This window comes from Macrosteles quadrilineatus, unplaced genomic scaffold, assembly GCF_028750875.1.
Source record: "Macrosteles quadrilineatus isolate MER2022 unplaced genomic scaffold, UCM_ALF_1.0 Scaffold_1__1_contigs__length_201487025, whole genome shotgun sequence".
NCBI classification, from domain to species: Eukaryota; Metazoa; Arthropoda; class Insecta; order Hemiptera; family Cicadellidae; genus Macrosteles; species Macrosteles quadrilineatus.
In genome coordinates, this window is record NW_026542594.1 from 114,543,597 (window position 1) to 114,566,484 (window position 22,888).

Here is a 22,888-nt window from a genome sequence, read left to right on the forward strand (position 1 = left end):
TCTTTACCGAATATAATCAAAATATGACCACAGGTGTGGTCTGTAGACATGTACAGTACCACAGTGGTGATATCTGGTGGCTAACCACTACAGTTGCTGAGTGTACTGGTAGATGCCAACCGTGTGGTGCTGTCGGGACATTTACACTACTACAGTGGTGATATCTGACTGATACAGTATTGCAATCTTCTGCCCTCAAGATTGACTGCAGTTGAGACCTCTTCATTAACTTCGGCTCCAGAATTTGAACCGAGGCGTTTGCACAAAGGCTTGATAGAATATTGGCCCCGAAATCTGCTTTCGTCTCAGAGGAATGGCCAAGGTCTAATAGAAGGTCACTTTTGTTCTTTTGTTGTGTTCTGCCGTAATTGTACAATTGTTCACCTCTATGATGTGCCCTCGTTAGAAAGTCGTACTGATTCACCCCATGCATGGCTATACTCCACGCCCTGCCTCCCCCCAAACCCAGGTCACCCCCAGACAAACAGTAGCCTCCAGAACTACTAACATACAGTAGCCTCGGCATTAGCTCTAGTTTTTTTGAGCGTTTTGATGACCCTCACCCCCTCTCTGGGGGTGGGATGACCCCCAGAACTCTTAAGGCTTCGCCTTTTGTCGTGTCTCACCAAGCACGTCAGCGTAGGTTTTTCCGCTTATCGGCTTGATTAGAAGAGCGTCAAGGTGTTTGCTTATAGGCTCTCTTCTTCTTGGGATTCTTTGCCGTCTCGTCCCCAGGCAGGACTGCTGAGGACGGTTCTTCTGCTTCCCCTTCCATTTCACATTTGTCACCCACCCTCCTGGTTTGTTTTCGATGACCTTCTTCTTCTCAGTAAAACAAGCTCAGCTAGGCTTGAGGTGCCTTAATTGGAGCGGGCCACAGTTGAGGACATGACATCTGTTGTCGTGGCGAGGTCTGCGTCGACGAAGAGATGCGGGTCCGTTCACATGACTTCCAAGACTTGCGGAGGTGGAGGATGTAGTTAAGATAGGATTCCAGCTTGGTAATCCCAGTCTTAACGTCCTGGTTCTTGTTCCTCTATCTGCGTGTCACTGATCTTATCTGTCTGAGAGTGTCAAAACACTTCGTCAGGAGCACCTCCTCCAACTGCCTGGCCAGCGTGATCACGGCTTCTTATGGCGAAGCCACAGTGGTGATATCTGGTGGCTAACCCCTAAATTTGCTGAGTGTAATGGTAGATGGCAGCAGTGTGGTGCTGTCGGGACATGTAGTGTACCACAGTGGTGATATCTGGTGGCTAACCACTACATTTGCTGAGTGTTCTGGTAGATGGCAGCAGTGTGGTGCTGTCGGGACATGTACTGTACCACAGTGGTGATATCTGGTGGCTAACCACTACATTTGCTGAGTGTACTGGTAGATGGCAGCAGTGTGGTGCTGTGGCGACATGTACTGGTACTGTACCACAGTGGTGATATCTGGTGGCTAACCACTACAGTTGCTGAGTGTTCTGGTAGATGGCAGCAGTGTGGTGCTGTCGGGACATGTACTGTACCACAGTGGTGATATCTGGTGGCTAACCACTACATTTGCTGAGTGTTCTGGTAGATGGCAGCAGTGTGGTGCTGTGGCGACATGTACTGGTACTGTACCACAGTGGTGATATCTGGTGGCTAACCACTAAAGTTGCTGAGTGTTCTGGTAGATGGCAGCAGTGAAGTGTCACTGTGTTTATGGGTGCCGCAGTTTTTACAGTTTAAATATCACGCAGTGCATCTATATCGGTGAGTGCATTAGTGAATATTAATACAACTTATAAAACTTGTCTGACTTAGTTGATAATAAAAATTATTAATTTAAATAACAATTATATGGATTTTTGTTTATAAAAAATGTGTATATTGCTTTATATGTCAATATCATATATGTCTCAAAGTTCGGGGATATTTGTTTTTACAGATATATACGTTTACAGTATTACACTCTCTTATTTTTATGAATAGTTTCATTGAACATAATCCGTTGAGATTATTGTATAAGATATACGAGTATTTTAATAAACATGACGTTTTTTCTTTAATATTTTTGAAGTGATTTGATAATATTCAGTTTACAGTAGGCCTATAAATTTTATTGTTTGGTTAATAATTCTAATGTTCGTATATTGTAGTAACAAAATCTCTTATATAATGTTATTCTTGTCAAATTCGATATCCCGTATTAACGTTGTCAATATATAGAACACTTCAACAGTAATATGTAACTTTCCTATAGAATAGCTTTGGTAGCTGCTGTTTCATAAAGTTAATTAGGGAAACGATTTAAATGTACTTAAATTATATGTTTTGGCTGGAAAAGCCAAATTTTCAGAGATTTTACTTTTCAAACGGACAGCAAACATTTGTGTTACGAAATTCTCTAAGGGGAAATGGCTGAAGAAAATTTCGTTTACACAACAGAATTTTGAATAATTCTAGGATTTACTTTTAACATTTTGGAGTAATCAGAATTTTAGCAGATAGGTAAAACAATTTACCATAAATTTCTATTTTTCACCATAATTTTATTATTTGTTTATTACTTTCAGCCAGTTAAGTATTTCTCCTGATTCACAAATGTGTTAAATAGTCACTGGTGTTAGTCATATGTAATAATTATTAATCCTTTGCATCACTACAACGTAGGCTATTTCAGATATTTTTGGTAAACTTTAATCCAATGCGATTGTTGTCAATTTAAATTATTGTCCATGCTTTGAACTCGATTAGAACTACGATTAGACTAACCACAATTATTATTTAGTTCATCGATTTCGTTTTATTTAACAAATCTATATAAATATAAAGCAAAATGAGTATAATTAGAACACTAAATTCAGAAATTCCGATAAAAAGTTTGACAGCAGACCATTTTCGAACAGTTTTTGTAGGTTACACGAGCTCCTTTAGGCTATTTATACGTAAATCCTCATAAATTTTCACCCTTTGAAAATACAGTATTAGAATAAGCTTATAAAGCGATAATTAGTAATGCGTATAATGCGCTTTTAAAGGTGGTTTTACTCGACTTGAAAAATCTGAAAAAACATGCTTTTTAACAGATTATTTTATACTCCAGCTAAAACTTCACAGCGTCAATTGTGTTAAGGGTTCTAGTAGTGAAAATACGTCCCAGTTTTGAAAACTACCTCGAGTCCAAATTAATAAGTATAACACATCTAGCAGGATAATTCCATTTTAATTGTTTGACACACAATATTTATTATAAAAATTGTGTGTTTGATTGTAGTAGCGCCAGTCAAGTGTGGTTTATGTTTACAACAACAGGCCAACTCGAGTTGAAACTGACAATTTAAATCTTCTTGAGCGTCAGCAGGAGCTTACAAATGACGGAACCTCGGATCCACAATAAACACAGTTCACAACACGGCTGGCCCAGCTTGGATCCCGTGGATTAAATGATTTAGAACTAACCTATTTATAATCAGAGACCACGTCACACGAGCCCACGCAACAGTCTGACGTTCTACGCAAATGGGCCAATTTGTGCCCCTCCGTCCCTCCTGTATAGTGTATAGTGTATAGTGGTACGGCAACGAGTCTAATTACAGAATACACATCGCGCTGTAAGTAATTGACTAAGCATACATCGATAAATTCCAATATTTGGACAACAAAAACACATTTTATGTAGTTTTGTTTTCATTGCCTAATATTGAAACACAGACAAATGATTTAACCACAAAATGTTTGTTATACTATTTTGTTGATATTAAGAGAGTTCAAATGTGTATGCTTGCTTCGTAACCAATAATTAATCTAAACGGTATTTTAAAGCCCAAAAGTTTCTGTGGTCAAAAGTAATTTTTAATGCGAAACAATGATGAACTTTATTAAATATTTCATAGAGAAAGTAATAAATGTTCGTCTTTACAATGAAAATGAAAAAATGAAAAATGATTTATTTAGTCAGGCAAAGTTAGGGCCACATGGCCCTCTCTTACACTTAACCTGTTTATACAAATCTAAACATACAAATAAACAAAACTATGTACAATACAAATAAAATACTATGATCTATTTACAATATTTAATGTAAAAAGAAACAATACACTTTTAAAACATACCACCTTACATAAACACCCACACACACACACACGTACACGCACACACACAACACACACTCGCAAGAACTAGCACACACACACGCACACCTGTCAGTGATCAACCAAGCGAACGCCTAGGACATCTGAAAATTTTTAGAGAATATTTTTGTAGAAATCCAACCAGGTAAATTGTAAGGCCTGGTCTTCTTTTTCAAGACGTGCCCAATACTGTACTTCAGATATTTCATGAATTTCCATGGTTTTGGAATACGTTTATAAGAGTGTGAATGTACAAACAGATTTTAAATGTGGTTGAATGTGATAAATTTAAGTACCTATTTACAAGCGTTATTAAGCTACACTCAATCAGAGGACCTGGTTAAAAGGTGTTTGACTTTAACTGCCGTAGGTTATTTAAAAACCGCTGATTCCCCATAATCCATATTTCATATGCATTTTCATAACTTAGTGTACCTATATGGTTTCCATGGTTGTAGCCTATATGGTCATTGTTAAAGTCTAGTTTTCAGAGTACATAAATGACCTCTCTTTGCCAGGATATATATCAGCTGACTTTGACGGGAAACTGTCACAACCAGTCATGACTTCCGGTCATGTCGAATGTCACGGCAGTTGCAGTTCTCAGTTGTATGTGTTTTACATAACATTTGCTAAGTATCTTTATGAACATAGGAATCACAACGTACCGGTAATGTGTGAGCAGGGCTTCGGAGACCCTACAAGTGTCGGTCGATTTCTGCACTAGGGCCCAATCTTGTGTTAACCACGCCTGTTTATCAATAGACCGCTGAAACATGTTTACCATAATGTTCATTTACATTACAGATACTTGTGGTGTAGGAATGACTACAAGCTCTATTCATCAAGCTGCTTCAAGCTCAAACTCATATTTTAAAACACATCATAACTTCACAACATTTTAGTTAGAGTGAACTTTTCGAAGGCGGGTTTGTGGCACAGTTTTCCCAATATAGGAGCATATTGAATTATTGTACTACTCGAACTCGACCTATGCCCCGTTCGAGGTTCCCTTCCGACTATTTGTGGACCGTCCCGAGTGCGACTGAAAAATATTTGATTTTTAATAAAGGACATACGTATTTGCAAAGCTTTGTTGCACTATCTGCAATGGCAAAAAAAAAATGTCGCTCGCGGACTTTTTGAAGATCCTTTAGTTTATAGGCTTTTTTGGTTCTGTAAAACATAATTATTAGCAGGAGTGATTTGAGGTAGTTTTGGTTTCTTAATTTCTCTGTGTGCGAGTTTGATTAAAAGCCATAATTTTTACGAGATCTTAACAAAAATTTAAAACATAATCATTTTGCTTATATTCTTGTTGTTCTTGTTTTTAACATCTCAAGAACTGTGCACTTTTGTGTAAATAACAATATGTGGTAACTTAGCACATTGAACATTTCATCCACATGTATCGTAGTTCCATGGTATGTATCTATCAATGTATTCTTAATGGAAGTATCTGGGTCAAAGACCACGAATTTCAGAGTCTCCAGAATCCAAAACATCAAATAATGAGTACATCAAACTGTACATGTATCCTAAAAAAGGAGAATTGTGTCTTTACATTGTACTAGGTATTCATTAAAACATGTATTGAGGTCATTTTATGTTGGTCTGTTTTTTTGTAATGTAATTAATTATATCAATCAATTAATTAACTAATTTAATTGTGTACATTACCAGCCGACCCGTGCGAAACATTCGCACTGAACCCTTCTCAAATCACACTTATTGAGGTACACAACATACAGTTATTTCTGCGTAGTAAGTGTGTTGTTGATTGAACTATGGGTCACTTCAGGAATAGAGTCTACATTTTAGATAATTAACCTTTTAAAAATATGATGTTTTTATTAATTTAATTCACATGTTTCAGCTAATTGAATAACGTTGGCACATCTATCTATCTATATATATAATACGCTAAGCCGATTTTTGTAAACAGAACTCCTCCCACATTTTTGGACCGATTTTGATGATTAAAGTGTCAAAAAAATGGCCCTGATCTGTAGTTTTGCAAAGTGTTTTTGGTTTTTTGAAATCTTTATTAGTTTGGGCAGGATCTTCCATCAAAGTTGGGTTTTCTCCCATAAGATTAACATGGGGAAATCTAAATATTTAATTGGAAACTTTATCTTCACTAATTTGATAGAACGGCTGGATGTAGAAACTTGGTAGAGGTCTCCAATTAAAGAAAGGCCTTGGTCTGTAGATGAGTTATCAAAAGAAACACGAAGTAAATTCCCTTAGGGCTCTGCCCCAGAATCCTTTAAAGATACCTCGACAAATTTGTTTACCTTTTGGCCATGTGGATACTTTTTAGTGAAACAGCTGTTGATTTTTCAATTGTGTTTTAAACAACACACATTTATTGGGAGTTACTAAACTGTCCAAAAAATTATTTGCAATGCTATTTTCTGATTTTAAAATTTATTTTATTCTGTATCATGTCATGTTTTGCAATATAACATTCCATTACGAAATCAGTGGAAATTCCTTTTATCACAGAAATCTAACAATAATTTCTTATTGAACTATCTTATATCTGCTGGACGGGTTGTTGTCTGCCTTTTCCCCCACTTTTGCCTATATTTTATCATATTATTCTACAGATCATCATAGGTTCACGAGATTATTGTTATACAGTACATGTTTTCAATCATTGGAAAAATCTTCGATTGTGTAATACAATACAAAATTATACAAGTGCAGAAGGGCACGTTGCCCATTTGAGCAGTGTCCATATTTTGCTAAATTAATAGTAGTTTACAGCAACTGGATAAAACATTTTACGATATTTATGTAGAAATATGTGCATGATTTAGAAAGTCATTAAGCTGTAAAACTGCAGTTTACTACAGACTTTTCAGAGAGATTACTTTGATGTTGTTAATTCAGCTTAGTGAAAACATAATATAGATAAGTATACAAATATGAATTTGAACTTTTAGAGAGCCTTTAAATGTTATTAGAATAACGAAATGGGTTGTGCATGTTTACTAACGCTACTCAGCAACAAAAACCATTTAATTTAACTCTAAAAATATATTCTTAAAGTGCACTAAGCAGCAGCCTCAAAAATACTATGTAACTTACCCATATTGTTACAAAATGCTCAAACTCACATTGTGACATTTATAATTCGGCTTATATTTCTCCAGCAGATTATTTATCTGCAGAAGAAGTTTATTGTGCTCTTATCGTGTGTAATAACATCCAAACACAGAAACCTGACCTAAAATAGTAGCCTACCTATCTTGACAAATTATTTGAAGTGGTCTATATTATGACCGTGGCTCACTGGGTTGTTAATATGATTTAAAATAACACGATATTTTGGCTGTAAAAAAGGCACAAAGAGTAAATACTATTTAAGCAGTTACTGCCATGACAGAAAGGTCATATTCCTTTTAAACTAGATCACATCATCTTTTATAAGATACGTTGTTTAACAATGCATGTAAACGTCAATATTTACGTAACAGCCAATTTGGAGTATTTATTGCTTTTTGGAAATGCCGCATTGTTATGTAATTCGAATTATTTGTTGCCAATGAAGCCGCACAACCATATAAACGAGGAGCTCCCTAACAGTTCAAGAGTAAAAGTCAACTTCACTTCAAGTATATTCCACTACACCTAACTCTCCGTTCTCCGTAGATGAATAATTAGCGTAAGCCTTGACAGTGACCGTCGATTTCGACGGGTTTCACCTAGTAAACATTAAAAGTCTAAATAACTTACAAAATGATATATTAGATCGATTTAACAGAAAAATACAGAAAAGTGAGTAATTTGTATTTTTTCCTATGTAGATGGTAAAATTTTTTTTAAATAACACCTCAGTTATGAAAATTGATGAAGAAATAATGAAGTTATGGCCTACCGACAAAAATAGCTCTTTAGAAATTATAGTACATAGATATTTAATTTATATTAGTTACCCTACTTAATGTCGTGTATATGATCACAAAAAAATCCTTTTCTTGAGTTAAACTAGTAGTACAAATAGCTTATTTTTTGAATAGTTTAATTTAGTTTTTCTCATCACGCCTGTGTGTTGGTTTGGCCAGTTGTCAGTTGTTGGTACAGCGGCGTTTGACCCTGTCTATCAGACCAACCATCTATCCACCGACCGTGACATTGCTGACCACTACGTGAAATTCCCTCAAAGCAGGCAAGTATAAAGAATTGCATCTGCTAATCATGGATACATGCAGGATTATTTCTGCCTGAATTGCCAAATCTGGCTAAGATTGTAAAAATGCTGATTGTTCGAATTCAACAAGAACTGTTTACTAGTTGACATTACCAATACAAACAAACATAGAAAAAATACTGATACAAAGGATATGTATGTAATGTCCACATCTTATTTATGAAACTTGTTAAAGATGTTGATAATTCTGAAACAAACAGATGAATTAGTTGTATTATATCTATAAACAATGTTTTAATTTATTGCTTTATTTAAAACCATGAAACGTGATCTCTCCGCTCAACTGGTTTTCACTGCTATAAAAGCAATCCTAGCAATACATTCCTACATGTGTTGCCATTTTTATTTGTGTTGGTTGTAGTGATGCCTGGAAATGTCTTGCAGTTGTGTGCTGCTGTTGTGTGTTTATAAGAGATGTTTACATTGTGTTGGTTGTAGTGCTGCAGTGATGCCTGGAGATGCATCACCGTTGTGTGCTAATGCTGTGTTAATAAGAGATGTTTACATTCTGTTGGTTGTAGTGCTGCAGTGATGCCTGGAGATCCATCACCGTTGTGTGCTGCTGTTGTGTGTTTATAAGAGATGTTTACATTCTGTTGGTTGTAGTGAGTGATGCCTGGAGATGCATCACCGTTGTGTGCTAATGCTGTGTTTATAAGAGATGTTTACATTCTGTTGGTTGTAGTGCTGCAGTGATGCCTGGAGATGCATCACCGTTGTGTGCTGCTGCTGTGTTTATAACAGATGTTTACATTGTGTTGGTTGTAGTGCTGCAGTGATGCCTGGAGATGCATCACCGTTGTGTGCTGCTGTTGTGTGTTTATAAGAGATGTTTACATTCTGTTGGTTGTAGTGAGTGATGCCTGGAGATGCATCACCGTTGTGTGCTAATGCTGTGTTTATAAGAGATGTTTACATTCTGTTGGTTGTAGTGCTGCAGTGATGCCTGGAGATCCATCACCTTTGTGTGCTGCTGTTGTGTGTTTATAAGAGATGTTTACATTCTGTTGGTTGTAGTGCTGCAGTGATGCCTGGAGATGCATCACCGTTGTGTGCTGCTGCTGTGTTTATAACAGATGTTTACATTGTGTTGGTTGTAGTGCTGCAGTGATGCCTGGAGATGCATCACCGTTGTGTGCTGCTGTTGTGTGTTTATAAGAGATGTTTACATTCTGTTGGTTGTAGTGAGTGATGCCTGGAGATGCATCACCGTTGTGTGCTGCTGCTGTGTTTATAAGAGATGTTTACATTGTGTTGGTTGTAGTGCTGCAGTGATGCCTGGAGATGCATCACCGTTGTATGCTGCTGTTGTGTGTTTATAAGAGATGTTTACATTGTGTTGGTTGTAGTGCTGCAGTGATGCCTGGAGATGCATCACCGTTGTGTGCTGCTGTTGTGTGTTTATAAGAGATGTTTACATTGTGTTGGTTGTAGTGCTGCAGTGATGCCTGGAGATGCATCACCGTTGTGTGCTGTTGTTGTGTGTTTATAAGAGATGTTTACATTGTGTTGGTTGTAGTGCTGCAGTGATGCCTGGAGATGCATCACCGTTGTGTGCTGCTGCTGTGTTTATAAGAGATGTTTACATTGTGTTGGTTGTAGTGCTGCAGTGATGCCTGGAGATGCATTACCGTTGTGTGCTGCTGTTGTGTGTTTATAAGAGATGTTTACATTGTGTTGGTTGTAGTGCTGCAGTCGTGATGCCTGGAGATGCATCACCGTTGTGTGCTGCTGTTGTGTGTTTATAAGAGATGTTTACATTGTGTTGGTTGTAGTGCTGCAGTGATGCCTGGAGATGCATCACCGTTGTGTGCTGCTGTTGTGTGTTTATAAGAGATGTTTACATTGTGTTGGTTGTAGTGCTGCAGTGATGCCTGGAGATGCATTACCGTTGTGTGCTGCTGTTGTGTGTTTATAAGAGATGTTTACATTGTGTTGGTTGTAGTGCTGCAGTCGTGATGCCTGGAGATGCATCACCGTTGTGTGCTGCTGTTGTGTGTTTATAACAGATGTTTACATTGTGTTGGTTGTAGTGCTGCAGTGATGCCTGGAGATGCATCACCGTTGTGTGCTGCTGTTGTGTGTTTATAAGAGATGTTTACATTGTGTTGGTTGTAGTGCTGCAGTCGTGATGCCTGGAGATGCATCACCGTTGTGTGCTGCTGTTGTGTGTTTATAACAGATGTTTACATTGTGTTGGTTGTAGTGCTGCAGTGATGCCTGGAGATGCATCACCGTTGTGTGCTGCTGTTGTGTGTTTATAAGAGATGTTTACATTGTGTTGGTTGTAGTGCTGCAGTGATGCCTGGAGATGCATCACCGATGTGTGCTGCTGCTGTGTTTATAAGAGATGTTTACATTGTGTTGGTTGTAGTGCTGCAGTGATGCCTGGAGATGTATCACCGTTGTGTGCTGCTGTTGTGTGTTTATAAGAGATGTTTACATTGTGTTGGTTGTAGTGCTGCAGTGATGCCTGGAGATGCATCACCGTTGTGTACTGCTGTTGTGTGTTTATAAGAGATGTTTACATTGTGTTGGTTGTAGTGCTGCAGTTGTGATGCCTGGAGATGCATCACCGTTGTGTGCTGCTGCTGTGTTTATAAGAGATGTTTACATTGTGTTGGTTGTAGTGCTGCAGTCGTGATGCCTGGAGATGCATCACCGTTGTGTGCTGCTGCTGTGTTTATAAGAGATGAACCATCAATCTTAGAGATTTAGTCAATTGTGTTGGTTCTAGTGCTGCAGTGATGCCTGGAGATGCCTCGCCGTCGTGTGCTGCTGCTGTGTTTCCTCTCGCTCATGGTGCTGCTGTCTCTCCCTCTCTTACAAAGAGTACAAGATAATGAACTGTCTAAGAAGTGGCATCCTCCGACCACTCAGTCATCTGCCATCACTGCTGACAAGCCGACCGAGTATGGTAAAGACAAACTAGATAACAATTTGATTTCAAATTAGTTATGACTTTTGGGCCACTTAGCCCCCCCCCCCCCAACCCTTAATATTGTCATTAGAGTAATTTTTCTATGGTTATAATTACTACTTATTACTATACAACTCTTGTTTTTTTAGCGAATTTCCCTATAGGGAAGTAGCTATTACCCGAGAGTGGCCCTGTAAGTCCTGGGCCTGGGACCGATATACTTTTTCATTTTGATGTCCCTACAGGCCAAAAACTCTATTCGTTCAAAATTGTATAAATGTATATATTATTTCATCTCATTAACTATACAGCCCGATGTGTAACTCACTGACTCGCGATGGATACAAATGTTTAAACCACTTCTAGAATTAACAGCTAGAGATCTGAAATTTGGTTAGATTGTAGGTCTTGGTCCCAAACCCCAGGGAAAATGCTAAGAAGTTATAATAGCAGCATAGTTCGACTTTGGTATCAAATTAAAGGTATTTATTAGAAAAAATACATTGCCACAAACCCAAACTCAAACGGACAATGGAGAAAAAATGACAGCTGTTCAAAGATTCCTTGAATTTGCAATACAGTACTTATTGTATTGTGTATACCCGCTAGAGGGCTGAAGAAAATCATCATCTTAAGCATAGGTCGAATTTAAAGGTCTTTATTAGAATACCATGCCGCAAATTTGAACTCAAAATAAAAGCTGGTTAAAAAATGGCAGCCCTTAAATGATAAAAAATTGCAGATTCAAAAAATATTTGGAGGGCTGCCATTTTCGACTCGGTTGTCCGTTTGAATCTGGGTTTGAGGTATGTTCTTTACTAATTAAGATCTTTAATTTGATGCCAAACTTGACCTATGCTGCTATTTGAGAATTTTGTCTTGCTCCTCGTGGGCCACCCTTAAGAGGTAAGCAAGTAATAAAAAGCTTGAAAGAGTAGACATTTATGGTTATCATGGATATACCAATATATATATATGGATATGAACTGTGATAAAATTGAGTATTTTTTCAATTTGTTTTAAGATGTGTCTAACAACCTACTGTCCGACCATTTGCCTACGGTACCCTAAATAAACTAATTTGATTAGTTTGCTTTGATTGATGAAGATAAATTTCATATTAAGCTAATACAGTAATTTACTGGTAGGTTTGGGGAGTGGGTAATCTGTATTGTTGGTTTTGGCAGGCTTAACACACTCGACCCTGAGAGTGGTACACCTGGACCTGAAGGGAGCTCCACCAAAACTGTCATACCTGCGTCAGCTATTACCCCTACTTGCAGCCCAGGGGTGTACAGCACTACTGGTGGAGTATGAGGACATGTTCCCATACCAAGGGACCCTGGCCAACATCTCAGCCAGGAATGCTTATACACAAGAGCAAGTAGGTGTTTTGTTGTTTCAATTGAAAATTTAATTGTCCGGAAGTCCTTAGTTACTCACACAGCCACCATTTAGTTTTTTTCAGTTTCTATTTTTTTTTTTCTAAAGTTTTACGATTTTTCAAACTCATAAAACAAAATGGTAGCCATTTAAAATTTTGTTTCTTAAATAGCTCAAAAACCATTGATTTTACATAGATTTTACAAGAATAACTTTTTTAAGGAAATTTTAATACAAATCGACTGACACCTTATTTTTTTAGAATGGACGAGTATTAACTGAGATATGGCAATTAATTTTAGTGATACGTGACCGCTGGAGGTTAGTTGCAGCGCATGCTGAAAGCAGTCACGTATCACTAAAATTGCCATATCTCAGTTAATACTCGTCCAATCTTAAAAAATATAAGGTGTCAATCGATTTGAATTGAAATTTTCTTAAAAAAGTTATTCTTGTTTTTTTTTTATCAATGGTTTTCGAGCTATTTAAGAAACAAAATTTTTAATGGCCGCCATTTTGTTTTATGAATTAGAAAAATCTTCATAATTTTTTGATATCTTTGTCTAGTTGTCATAAATGTTTGTGCAAATTTTTCATTTCGTATAATTAACCATTATTTAGAAAGAAATTAAAAACTGAAAAAAAAACAAAATGGCGGCTGTGTGAGTAACTAAGGACTTCCAGACAATATAAATATGATATTTAGGTATGTTTCTTACCCAGGAGCAATGCCCTAAAATATTGGTAGAGTAGAGAGTTCCGGGACACCCTGTAGAATAACCTTGACGATATAGCATAAAAGTGATTAGGAACTAATCTGGCTGGGTTTCGAACTTTAAGGCATAAATGTTCTTTACATGTCTGTACCAAATTTCATCCGAATCAGACTATTGTTACGTGAAGTAAAAGCTTTATTTCCTGTAGGATAAACTCGCTACATGCCGTTAGAACATTTCACAAAGATTGTGAAATTCCTGCACACACAATATTGAGGAACTCTACATTTTTTGGCATTAAGATAAAGTAAAACCATTCCTGAAATAAAAAACCAGACTTTAATTTTTTCCTAGTCAAATCCTACATTTCCTGGACAAATGGTTTTGATTGTTGATTGTAGTTGTTAACATCTATCTTCTATATATATAAAATCCAATGTATGTTTGTATATTTGTATGTTTGTATATTTGTATGTTTGTCCTTTATGGACTCCAAAACCGCTCAACAGATTGTAATGAAACTTTCAGGCATTATTAAGTATTATTCAAGGATGGTTTGTGTGAAGTTTGGTGCAGATCCGTCAATAGGGCTCCGCCCCAGTGGCTCTGGAGTTTCCCATGTTAACCTTATGAGTACTCATATTTAAATGGAATTAAAGAATCTTAACAGCTGGTGCAACTAAACAATTTGATTCTGTGATGTTCAATAGCATTAAAAAGTTAATAGGTTTACCAACAGGGTGCAGCACTATATTTATTTTTAATTTATGAGAACAGCTAATTTGCAACCAAAAGGTGAGTGAGCGTAGTGAACGAACTTCAACCTGGAGGCGAGTTAGCGTAGCGAACGAGCTAACCTGAAGGCAAGTGAGCGCAGCGAACGAGCTCCAACCTAAAGGTGAGTGAGCGTAGCGAACGAACTTCAACCAGGACGTGATTGAGCCATGCGAACGAGCTCATCTTGAAAATGAACGAGCGTGTGACATAAAACCACAATAGGACAGGACGACGTCTGTCGGGCCAGCTATTTTTAATATAATTTAGAAGGTAGATGGGGTAGCAAAGAAAATTCTGATCATATTTAGTAGACCAATTGTCTTTTCAGTTTGGCTTTGTTCTAAAAGTTGGCGTTTTCAACAGAAATCTCGAAATCTGTGATTTACATCAGCGCAATGTATCAGTGTGGCTCAACTAAGTCAACCTTCATTCTATAACTGGCAACAGTTTTAACATGAGAAAGGAATAACACATTCACTACCTCGTGTGAAGTCTGGTAGACAACGTTTTATTGCTATAGATATAGTCAAAGACTTGACTTTTTGCAGGTGCTTGAACTCATGTCCTGGGCTGGCCACCTAGGTATGGAGGTCATTCCCCTTGTGCAGACATTTGGTCATTTGGAGTTTGTACTCAAATTAGAAGAGTTCCGGCACATTCGAGAGTTAGACACGTTCCCTCAGGAGGTTTGTCCACGAGCTCCAGGAACTCTGGGACTCCTCAAGGAGATGATCCAACAGGTGTGAATAAATTACTGAAGTAAGAATATGAAACCAAAATAATATCTGTGATAAGTAAAGGAGACAGTTTATAGAGACCCATGTGAAATTATGTTTTACTATAGTAGTACCGTACTAGACATAAGACGTTTATACGTAAAAATAAAACGTTTAACTGGTGTTTAGCAACCTCGCAATTAAACCAGTTTTGCAAACATAACAAACCTCAGCAGAGCAATGCTATCATACTTTGTTATTACGGAATGTTTTTTTTTATTATCATTTTAAATCAATATCAACTACATATAGGCCTATACTTGTTTTGCAAGTAAAATGATTAGCTTAGTAAGTTACTACAAAAACTGCTTTGGATTTTGTATAATTTTAGTGGAATACACATTGGTGCTACTATTCTAATTCTTATATAACATCCATTCTTTTCAAAACAAACACATTGAAAATCCCCACCCCCAAATCCTTTCCAGTATTATTTTTCCACACAAATTCCTTGATTTAAAGGCAAAACAGGACCTTAGAGTAACATTATACATTGATATCGGGTGATGAGCCTACCACCCTAGTTCCTACACATTGGTTGTGACGAGGTGTACCACTTAGCAGCATGTCCTAGGTGCACTCACAGTGCGAAAGGGCAAAACAGGGCCTTTAAGTAACTAAAATATACTTTGATGTTAACAGGTGATGAGCCTACATCCCTCAGCCAAGTTCCTACACATTGGTTGTGATGAGGTGTACCACTTAGCAGCATGCCCTAGGTGTACTCACAGTGGGAAAGCGCAAAACAGGGCCTTTGAGTAACTATACATTGATGTTAACAGGTGATGAGCCTACATCCCTCAACCAAGTTCCTACACATTGGTTGTGATGAGGTGTACCACTTAGCAGCATGCCCTAGGTGTACTCACAGTGGGAAAGCGCAAAACAGGGCCTTTGAGTAACATATACATTGATGTTAACAGGTGATGAGCCTACAACCCTCAGCCAAGTTCCTACACATTGGTTGTGATGAGGTGTACCACTTAGCAGCATGCCCTAGGTGTACTCACAGTGGGAAAGCGCAAAACAGGGCCTTTGAGTAACTATACATTGATGTTAACAGGTGATGAGCCTACATCCCTCAGCCAAGTTCCTACACATTGGTTGTGATGAGGTGTACCACTTAGCAGCATGCCCTAGGTGTACTCACAGTGGGAAAGGCAGCAGGTATAACTATTTAGCTATCTAAGACAATTAAGTCAGAATTTTCTTTTAACTGCGGGCAAAAACATTACTTCACACTTACAGTATAGCCTACATAAAGGCAAATTATGTTCAGTTTTAAACAACAAACACCTAGCAAACAAAATTTGCATGGCAACTTATTTTTTAACTAACTACTGTACAGTATATAAATTTTAAAATCCAATGAGAGTTTACTATAAAACAACATTTTCGTCAATCTGTAGGAAAGTTTTTAAACACACTAGTTATTAGTAGCTACACACATTACATCCCATTGGATATTATTACTTACCTGTTAACGTTACCTCACTTTTCCTTCCGTCTTTTCACAGAAGGTTTTTGGTCTTGTAAAAAATTTACCTTCATTCTCTTCAAACACCTACCTTTTATACAGACCCCATGTCTGGATGCTTACTTATAGTCTTTCCACCTCATTCTTTTTTTTCCAAGTTATCGTCTACCTTGTGTTAATCATTAGGATACAATTTTAAGGATTGAAGTATCCTCTCTCTTTCAGACTTGGTCTGTCAACATGAGCCTTTACTTTTGGTCAGCGCTACTATACCTGGGTGTCTTTTATATTTTTTCTTAGCTCTTTGCCGTTCCTCTTTCGTATTCTGTAACCTTAGATATCTTGAACTGATTCATATATTTCCTCATCACATTATTCTAAGACAAAATAAGCTTTTTTCTGATTGACTGGTCAGCGCCCACCTATGTTTCTGAACCGTACGGTAGTACTGGGTTAATTATGTTGTGGTAAAAATTGATTTTGGCTTCTCTTGACTGCCGTTTGGACCTCAACAGTTCTTTGAGATATATAAAATGTAATGACGATCAACATTTTTGTAAACAACTTGTAACATACAGGGTGGGGCAGCATAACTTCCTTTTTTTAAAGCTTAATAAAACGCACTGTATGAGTCAGACAAACTTTATTTGGTTTTAGCGAATTTCCCATATAGGGAATAAGCTATTACCGTAGTACTCACGGTAAGACCTGGACCCGGGACCGATTTTTTTTTTCGTTTTGAGGTCCCTAGAGGTCAAAAACACCATCCGTTCAAATTCATATATATATATATATATATTTATATATATATATATATGTGTCCGTTAGCGCGATAACTCGAGCAAAAATGATCCAATTTTGATGAAATTTGGTACAAACGTGTAAACCTAGGTTTATTCGAACGAGTTCGCGAACCAGCATGATCGGACCATGGGAACGGGGGTTTATGGGGGCTTTTATGGGGTAAAAATGGGTTTTTCCCATTTTTGACCCAAAAAACATAAAATTTTGCAATTTCTTTCGAAACTATTTTGTAGAGCTCAAAAAAACAAATAATTTAGTATATTGAAGCGTTATAATGCGCCTAATGGTTACGGAGAAAATTCCAAAAAATTGTAAATTTAAAATTCCCATGTTATTCTTATGGAGAATAAGTAAACTGTTGTGGTTTGCTTGTTTATAAACATATTTTGCCCAAATTTGGAAAATGTTTTTATTTCTTACTCACTATTAACATTTTACATAAAAAACTCTTTTACCCTCCCTGTTGCAGCAAACCTAAGTATGTTTTAAACTGATTCTATTTAAATAGGGAATAAACGTGATATTTTTAAGGAGACATTTTAGTGTAAATCCATTCAGGGAAATGGAAATTCGCTTAGTCTGCAGGTTTGCTGCGGCGGGGGTATTTGCAATGTAAGAACATTCTTAAAGTTTTGTTTTACGTACCGGTAGTTTTTTGAAGAGTAAATCATGCAGGTGACATCCCCCATTCTAGATACATTGAGTATACCGATTTCTGGTGTTTGTCATTACCCTTCCAAGCATAGGAGGCGTTATGTTAGCAATTTCTTCCGGGATATTGTTTTTTTTATCTTGAAGGGTCATTGGGAGGTCAACATAAACGCGAGACTCCAAAAATCCCATGGAAAAAAAATTGCATTCTAGATACATTGAGTATACCGATTTATGGTGTTTGTCATTACCCTTCCAAGCATAGCAGGCGTTATGTTAGCAATTTCTTCCGGGATATTGTTTTTTTTATCTTGAAGGGTCATTGGGAGGTAAACATAAACGCGGGACTCCAAAAATCCCATGGAAAAAAAATCGCAAGGGGACAAATCGGGAGATTGAGCCGGTCATTGCAAATCGCCCCTGATTGAAATAAGGCGTTTTGACAGTTCCTGCACGATCGCCATCTTGTATGGATGGTAATGTATGATGGTAATGGTAATGTAACATCATGGAAAACTCTCGTTACAGAACGATTGGAAAGTCCAAAAAAAGTCCCAAGGGCAGACGTTTGTTTGAGCGCTGGACGCCTTGGTGATCGATCGATCGCAACATTGAAGCTCTCACTGCATAAATGTTCACAGGTGATCTAATGGGCCATGGGACTCCAGTTTTTCGTTTTGTTGCACTTTGATGCAGTCCGTCTAAACATATTGAACCACAAAACAATTGATTTCCGTTCCGGATAAGGGGCTAACAGGGCTAAATTAAACCCATTCCGTTAGGCACGCTGGGCTGCAATCACTGAACATCCACTGGAAAAGTAGGCCTCAATGGCAAACGTATGCTTTTTGCTGTTCCAACGCATAATGGCGCCTAAACTGTGCAAGGACAAAACTTTATAGCCTCACCTCTCGAACGAGACTGCTAGCTCTTCGCTATGACATGAACAAACAAAATGGCGCACATTTAAAAAAAGGAAGTTATGCTGCCCCACCCTGTATTACTGACAGTTTGAAACAAACTGTTAGGTAAACAAAATTACATTAAAACAAACTTAAAATGATAGCATCAGCTGCTATGCTTTAAAAAATTAAACTAGATAAATAATAAAAAAAAACTGAAACACAAAACTAAAATATGGCTTCGACATTCGTTTCCTTGCAAAGATTGTCCTTCTTTCAACAGAAGAATCAGTGGCGATCCTAGGACCTTGTCAAGGGTGGGACTACCGGGGGTCCTCCCACCAGAAAATTTACCTTTTTAAAGCTGCTTGGTAAATTTTAAAGCCATTTTTAAAGTCTATAGCTTTCCAAAACACCATGACGTAGTGTATGTTTAATTTATATTTACAATGAGGGGGGCTTTATCACCTATACTCTCCCCTTGGAACCCCCACTGAGAAGAATCATGAAAATCTGTCAAGTGGTTATTTCAGAATCTGTGGATGTATAAGATTAAGGGCTAAAAAACTGAGTAAAAAGTATTGCAGATCATTTTTATTTTGATGTGAATCAAAGAGAATTGATATCTTGAAGTTGTTTGAATAAAGCAATCTTACATTTTCAAGATGATTAATTTTTCAATCACTTTGATATAAATTAACCAATTTTTTACTGCCTTAAACTATAACCTTTGGTGTCTGTATAGGTAACTTATTTTTAGTAGTTCTTACAATATAGTCATCGAAATACTTTGCATAGTTTCTAAAGGGGATCCGCCACCTCTAAACCTAATTTTCTTATTTAAGCTAATATTTTCATTTTTTCTCTCATTTTTAGTTATTTAGCGTTTATATATTAGGAATATGACAAAATTTTTTTTATATATACCTACATATATATTATATATACATATATAAATATCGGAGTGGGGGGAAGAAAAGCTTAAATAACTTTTTTGTTTATTAATATATTTCAAAAAAGTAAGTATTTTCATGTTCCTTACAACCTACTGTAACTTTAATGGTATAATAACCATAGTAACGCAATTGTTACAAAAATTATAGCAATTTTCATAGTGTAAATAATTTGACCGTAGTTTTTACCAAAAATGTTTCAAAATATATTTATTTTTGATTGTATAAGGCTTATTATACCATTAAATATAGTTCATAGTATGGGGATGATGTGGTAAAAATTTGAATTGGCTAGCTCAAATACTTTTTATTTTATTTAACAAAATGTTAAAAAAAACACGACTTTTGGGAAATTGCGTCCAAAGTCCGCGAACACCTGGTTTGCCCAAACCAGCTGTTTTCTCAAACAGCTAGTTACATATTATATTCATATAGCTCAGGTGCATTATAGCATTCAAACTGTTAAGTGTTTATATGGATGTGATAAATATGCCATTTTTATAAATACAAATTATTCTTTACTATATTATAGGGAATATATAGATGATTAAAAAAATAAAACTAAAAATCCGAAAATTCTCACTTTTGTTTTGTGGTCAAGGTACCAATAGTAAATATGGTTAGATATGCATGAAACTTTACATGGATATTGTCAAAAGCATACCCAATAAGAAAATGACATTTTTGGAAAATTGTAAAAAATCAAAAAACACCCATTTTAGTGGTGTCGGATCCCCTGGTGAAAATGAGTGATTTCAGTTAAAATTAATTTGCAACAGTATTAATTACATACAATTGTATCTTTTTTTAAATGCAGAGACATATTCACAGAACATGTGGCACAAGTGGCTGAGTTTGTCAGATCCATGTATCCTGGGGTGATTCCTCTGGTCTGGGACGACATGCTGCGCCGCTGGGACCCCGTGTATCTATCCAAGAGTCCCCTGGCATCGCTGGTAGAGCCGGTGGTCTGGGCCTATACAGACAACATCACTAGACTGGTGCCGCACTATGTCTGGTACTGGTACTCAAAGACATTCCCCAGAATCTGGGTGGCTGGTGCCTTCAAGGGGGCCTCCTTGCCCACCTCTGTACTGCCCGATGTCAAGATGCACTTTCACAATCAGAAGTCTTGGCTGAAACTTCTCTCACATTCCAACACCAAGATTGGTGGATACGTCCTCACAGGTTGGTCCAGATTCGATCACTTCGCCGTCCTCTGCGAGATACTCCCTCCGTCGATTCCTTCTCTGTTACTAAACCTAATATTGATCTCAACCAAAGAAGATGACAAAGTAGTTATTGACATATGGAGAAAAGCCTTGAAATGCTCATCAAAGTCTACACTTTCCATTGACTTCTCGTCTAGAAATCACAGACCGTTGACTTTATGTTCCTTTCCTGGTCTTAAAACGTTCCTTATAATTTCAAAGTATTTGACTTTGAAATCCAGAGTTGACAGCTATTATGAGTCTGTAACAGAAAAAACCGCGTGGATGACGCCTTACAACGTTAAACATAATTTTACAAGTCCATATCGAGTTTTAGAAGAATTTAGACTGAAAGAAGGTTATACACTGATCAAAGAGGTTAAAAACTTTGTAAATGAAACTATTATTGCTTTATCGGAACATTTCGATGAGTTTACTGTGAATGAATGGATAGAGCAAAGAATTCAACCTATGGATGAACAGCTGACATACTTAGAAACTGTAAGTAATCAACTCATCACAAGAAGATCGTGGCCTAGGCGGCCAATTGGTTCTGTGTGGACTTAAAATTAGTTACTTTTAGTTAGAGTAATTATTGGGACCATTGTATGCGAGTTTTAATTATTATAAATAGTTTTACAGATATATTTCCTTCATAAGGAACGTTTTGAATATTGTATACTGAAATAGCAAACCATAGATTTATTTCAATGAGGTTTTTTTACCCTTAGATCACAAATACACTTAACATCAACCCTTTTTGTGCAGTGCAATAAAAAAAATAGCCTAACCTCAACATCCAAAGTTAAGGGTAACTGTATTGACTCGAAATTGTTCAATATAGTCCCCTTTATTGTATGGTTAAAAGTTACTTCATTTTGAGCATCGGGTTTGGGATGGAGGAGGGGTAAAAGTTTAACAAATTGATTGTAGGTTTTTTGTTGTTATTAAATATCTTGAAAACCATGTAGCTTAGTACAAAATACATTATTTACAAACATGCTCTATGATTAATTTCAAACCAGAATGGTTCTCTTCATAATCTTGTTAAAGTGAATGGTTGAAGAGTTACAAAAGCTTTAACATGGGAATTTGACAATTTTTAACGCATGAAAAATTATGGGGGTAGCTAAATATATTTAAAATAGTATATTTCATCACTATGGTGAGGGTGAAAAAGTCACTTTTTGCCCGTGTGGTGTGGTAAACTATATTTTTTGTCATATTGCATCATTAATAATCAACAAACAAAGCTAGAAAACGAAATAACTTTTATGTAAAAATAAACTCTCAAAACCACTTCCAGCTTGTTTTCAATCCTGCTATCCAAATAATAAGCAGCTATTTAGTAAGTGATTCAATAATTTTGTCTATTACGATTGTGGTACAGTACATTATACCATCGATATGTGTCAAGCAATATACAAAAATATGCTAAAACCTTACCTAATAAATCATTTGATAAATAATTTAGGTCAATACAATTGACACAATTTAAAATTACAAATGTTTACAATAGCTGATTTGTACTCCCTAGAGACCAAAAATGATTTTTACTCCCTAGAGTAAAAATGCTACTTTAGACCCGCAACTCATGTATTAAAAACGGCTGTTTTTGCTGCAGTATGACGAAAAAGTAATAGAGATAGAGCTACAAAACATGGAACATAGTCACTGGACATAAACATTTAAAACATTATTTAATGATACGCTACCTTCTCAATGGGACAGTCCGCTAGGAGCCAGAAGAAAATCTTTTAAGGTAAGCATTGGTTGATATTTACATCATATTAAAGGCTATGTTAACAGTGCCGCAAACACAAACTCCAACGAATGATTGTGTCAAAAATGGCAGCCGTTAAACGATTTCATTCTCTTCATCAAGATTATGAAGAGGATCATGATCATTCTTGGACGAAATTAATTTATCTTAGATCATTTTTGTAAATAACGTATTTTACGCTAAATTACATGGTTTTTGGAATACTTAATAAAA

General features: G+C 36.7%; 1 protein-coding gene across 1 annotated transcript; it reads left to right on the plus strand.

Annotated features, from left to right (window-relative positions):
• The first annotated feature begins 1,659 nt into the window (after positions 1-1,659).
• Positions 1,660-22,826, plus strand: LOC128983563 (hexosaminidase D-like). The gene is made up of 7 exons (XM_054402882.1): positions 1,660-1,743; positions 8,177-8,280; positions 11,060-11,239; positions 12,430-12,626; positions 14,667-14,858; positions 15,958-16,061; positions 20,499-22,826. The coding sequence occupies exons 3-7, from the start codon at positions 11,080-11,082 to the stop codon at positions 21,457-21,459; spliced, it is 1,614 nt and encodes a 537-aa protein (XP_054258857.1). The 5' UTR covers positions 1,660-1,743; positions 8,177-8,280; positions 11,060-11,079; the 3' UTR covers positions 21,460-22,826.
• The last annotated feature ends 62 nt before the right edge of the window (positions 22,827-22,888 follow it).